This window comes from Coenobita brevimanus, chromosome 26 (genome assembly GCF_032717465.1).
Source record: "Coenobita brevimanus isolate Jiangsu-jjx chromosome 26, ASM3271746v2, whole genome shotgun sequence".
NCBI lineage: Eukaryota > Metazoa > Arthropoda > Malacostraca > Decapoda > Coenobitidae > Coenobita > Coenobita brevimanus.
In genome coordinates, this window is record NC_136979.1 from 6585148 (window position 1) to 6590147 (window position 5000).

The window sequence follows — 5000 nt, forward strand, 5'->3', positions numbered from 1 at the left end:
AATGTTTGTTTTTGCTACTACTGATCATTTTCTTTTATTTTTAAGCTCAGGGGTGACATTTTTAACTGCATAGGTCTTCATTAATCCCCTGACTGCCAGACGTAATTCCGATGTTGCATAAAATCGTCTGGAGGTAGCAAGAATAAAGCTATATAATTCGTCATAGTGGTGAAGAGAATAGTAGGCTTTTTGTTATTTTTTTTTACTAGCAAATGACGCTTAGAAGGTAAATACACGAGACTTCAGATTGACTTATATGTGAGCTGATGGGAAAAATTAATATATATGTCTTTTTATATTGTCTTTTACTGGCATTTAGAGGATAGAGGATAATTATGTGAGGTTTGAGGTTAACGCAGTACAGGGTAACTTACATTTTTTTTTTTAATTCATTTGTTTTTTCCTTCCTCTGTTCGGTTATTCAAAAAAAAAAAAAAAATAGATGTACTGAATGCTGTGTTTTGGTAGCATGTGGTGTGTACAGGGCTAATCTTTGTCGGAGGCCCGGTGGGAGAGTGGTTTGGTGGTAGGTGGTGGTGACCGTCATTGATGTAATGCTGTCTGACTTCATCCTTCGCCATTACCTCTCCATTTCTGTGTCTACCCACCTCGCTTCCTGTTTTTCTCACATTTCCTGTCGCTTTTTATGATTGTTCTCTCCACTCCTTTAACCCAGGAAACCATTTATGACGCTGGGTGGTAACCATATGACCAAATAACGAGGTGATATGAAGCTTATTATGGTGCTCTTTTTGAATGAATGGAGACGCAAGTGCGGCGTCCATCCAGGAACGAAATCTGTACACTCTACCCCGCGTTTCGGTGTGTCAAGGCGCTATCTGCCGCAGTGGGACATAGGTTCACAGCACGAGACTGCCTTGCAGGGACGGTTGCTTGCCTGTGGTTGATGTGTCAGATCAAACAGACAGACCAGGATTACTTAGCAGCAACAACAACACCAACAACAACAGGACAGTAACATAAAGCTTAAGGGTTATTGACATGTGGGTTGCTAGACGTGAGAGAGTAGAGGCCAGCTTAATACGGAAAAAGATAAACGAGTAACAAGCTGACGATACGCGATTACCAATATACTGTAGAAGGGGAGACTTTTACTGAATAAGGAGTTACTAATATAAGAGAGGACGAGGATGTGAGGATTTAGGTGTACTTACCTGAGAGTTAAGTGAGGATTTAGGTGTACTTACATGAGAGTTAAGTGAGGATTTAGGTGTACTTACATGAGAGTTAAGTGAGGATTTAGCTGTACTTACATGAGAGTTAAGTGAGGATTTAGCTGTACTTACATGAGAGTTAAGTGAGGATTTAGGTGTACTTACATGAGAGTTAAGTGAGGATTTAGGTGTACTTACGTGAGAGTTAAGTGAGGATTTAGGTGTACTTACATGAGAGTTAAGTGAGGATTTAGGTGTACTTACATGGGAGTTGAGTTCCAGCTTGCCTTCCACAGACCAGTGCTTTGCCACAGCCGCCCTTGCCGCCTCCAGCCCTGCAGAGAGATGGCGAGTGAGGTTGCGGGAGAGGTCAGCGCTAAGGTCAAAGCCAGTCGTGTAAAGAATATAAAAGGGTGTTTGATCGTCATTATCATCATCATCATCATCATCATCATTATCCTCATCATCATTAAAAAAGTGTTTAAAGTGTGTGTCATCATCATCATCGTCGTCATCATCATCATCATCATCATCATCATCATCATCATCATCATCATCATCATCATCATCATCTCTTTTCCGACCTAATAATGGGGTAAGTCATGAACAAAGGGAAGAGGAAAAACACTAGGAAAAAAAACAGTAACAAAGTACTCAGTGAAATTGTGTGTGTGTGTGTGTGTGTGTGTGTGTGTGTGTGTGTGTGTGTGAGAGAGAGAGAGAGAGAGAGAGAGGGAGGGGGGGGAGGGGAGGAGTGCAAGCAATGATGGTGGTGCGACGTGAGATGAATATGCAAGGTCAAGGCGGCGTTTGCTACACTGTTGCTTAGCTGAGAGAGAGAGAGAGAGAGTTACATAGATTTACAGACCCCTCATGCTTATATTTCTTGTTAGGTGGCCCAACCGTAAAAATGATAGAAGTTAGTACTGTATTATACGTTAGCAAAAGGCTCTCCCCACCCTCCACACCCTCCGGCAATGGGCCATACAGGTTAAATAGGTTGAGGGAATGTATGTAAATGATGGAAATTTTACAGGAAGGGCAGGATTAGTATTAAAATGAAGGCACTGGTCGAGAGATGTGCAGCTAATTCTACTATACCCTTCTTACCCTAACTTGGCTTAAAATTGCCATCTCTCCTTCTTGAATGGTGAATTGTAACAAGAGATTAACAGTAAAATATCATACTAGTCACGAAAAAGTGCCACGGAAAGGATATCGAGCCGTAGCATTATCTTTTCCTGCCGCTGAGCTACGTGAAATAACCTGCGAAAGGACGAAAATCTGAGCCAAGTTAAGATGAGAGAACTGCAGTCCTACGCTTCTTCTATACAAACCTACTTACGCAAATATACATACAGGATATACGAGTAAGTGTATAATTTTGCTATATTAATTAACGTAGCCTCTATAATGGCAAGGCTAACGTGGCATCAGCGTAGCAGAATTGTCATGCACCAGACATCCTGATATACTCCTTTTATCGTAACTTGGTCCAAATTTTTTATCCTATTGCAGCTTATTTCACGCAGCTCGGTGGCAGAAGTGGACAATACTGTGGCTCTACATCCTTTCCATGGCACTTCTTCGTGACTAGCATCGTATTCTAGTGTTAACATTTTATCACAACTCGGCATTCAAGATGGAGAGACGGCAATTTTAGGCCAAGTTAGAGTGAAAAGACAAGAATACGTACCTATGTCTCAATTCCTGCCAAGTGCCGATTTAGTCTTATATTGAACGTAACTGTGGTGGTGGGTTGTATAAGAGAATTTGGAGTCCTTTCCAATTGTCTACAATGATGTTTGTAAAGGAGTACTTGATGTGTGTGTGTGTGTGTGTGTGTGTGTGTGTGTGTGTGTGTGTGTGTGTGTGTGTGTGTGTGTGTGTAAGTTTACCCTGTGGCCCAGAGAGAGAGAGAGAGAGAGAGAGAGAGAGAGAGAGAGACAGACAGACAGACAGACGGACACACACACACACACACACACACACACACACACACACACACACACACACACACACACACACACACACACACACACACACACACACACACACACACACACACACACACACACACACACACACACACACACACATCTATCTATCTATCTGTCTATAAACAGATACAGTAGAGATAGAGATAGACAGTTGTATATACAGATATTTAGATTGATTGACAAAGAAAGATAAGCAGAAAGCAAGATACTGTATATAGATAGATTAAGATAACTACAGTAGATAGATGAATACAGGTATACTAGATAGGTAGATAAACAGATGGACAGACAGACAGACAGATGGATGGATGGATAGACAGGTACAAATAGTCAAATAGATAAGCTAAACAGATAGATATAGTCACTGATAGATAAAGTGAATGATAAAAAAAACACTAAGAAATACACAGCAACTCATCCCATCAACCAAGACATTTTTTATTTTTCACTTTAGTCTTTATCTCCCAAAACAATTTTATTCAACTTAAGAAACCTATATATATTTTATTTTTTACAGGAGTAGTTAAATACAGTCTTAAGTAACCCCTTTCACTACTTAAGATTCTTCGTGACTAGCATAAGATGGTGGTAGCGAGGAAAAAAATACAAAATTCCTCCATCGTCCTTTTGTAGCTTATTTCACGTAGCAGAGAGAGAGAGAGAGAGAGAGAGAGAGAGAATGCTACCGCTCCTCATCCGTTTTGTAGCACTTCTTCGTGACTATCATCCTGTTCTAGCGCTAATTTATAGCTCTAACTCGGCATTCAATATTGAGAGGTGGCAATTCTTATAGCACTTCTTCGTGACTAGCATTATATTCTATTGTTAATTCATTCCTGTAACCTGGAATTCAGAATGGAGGTACAGAAATTGTAATGCACTTCATCGTGACTAGCATCATATTCTAGTGTCAATTTACTCCTGTAACTTGGAATTCAGAATTGAGATAGGGACATTTTTACCGCACTTCTTCGTGACTAGCATCATGAATTAAATAATATCCCGTGGTTAATGAGGAGAAGAGGGCAATTAGGGAGGGTAATTACTTTTATGATATTTATTGGGCATAACTTTTTTATTATTATTATTATTTTTGTTTTGTTTTTTGCTTTTGTGTCTGGTCATGCTTTTATTCACCGAGATAGTGATGGTGGCGGTGGCGATAAGGTGAAGGTTATTATTATTATTATTATTAATGTTATTCTTGTTGCTATGTTATTGTTATTACTATTACTATTATTAAATTCCATCTGTGTTCACTTGACGGAACAAGGCCAGTCCCCTAACTTTAACACTAAGTCAGGATTGCGTGAAATTCAATGAACCTTAGTTATGAGGGAATGAGTCTCCTTGGTTATTAGTCAGATCAACCCTCTCTTCTGACTACACCTGGCCATCAACCTAGCTGAAGTGGGGTAGGGATCTTTGCCGGGTTAAAACAAACTTGGTGTAGTAGTAGTAGTAGTAGTAGTAGTGATTGTTGGTAGTATTTTTGGTATCGTCATTATCACTTTCACTGTTATTATCATCGTCATCATCATCATCATCACCATCACCATCACCACGACCACCATCATCATCATCATCATCATCATCATCATCATCATCATCATCATCATCATCATCATCATCATCATCACCACCACCACCACCACCACCACCACCACCACCACCACCACCACCACCACCACCACCATCATCATCATCATCATCATCATCATCATCATCATCAAACCACTGCATGGAAGGGTGAGCAGGGAGAAAGAAGCGTAAAGCAGACACAAATCCAATTAAAGGTGATGAAACTAGGACACGGTGCAGAGGC

At 40.2% G+C, this 5000-nt stretch overlaps 1 protein-coding gene across 1 annotated transcript in view; it reads right to left on the reverse strand.

The window, feature by feature from the left end:
• The window catches only part of Tat (Tyrosine aminotransferase), a 96096-nt gene that overhangs the window by 60670 nt on the left and 30426 nt on the right, over window positions 1-5000 (reverse strand). The window contains exon 3 of the mRNA XM_080268029.1: window positions 1440-1510. Within this exon, the coding sequence (XP_080124155.1) occupies window positions 1440-1510 (71 nt within the window). The remainder of the gene's footprint in view (window positions 1-1439; window positions 1511-5000) is intronic.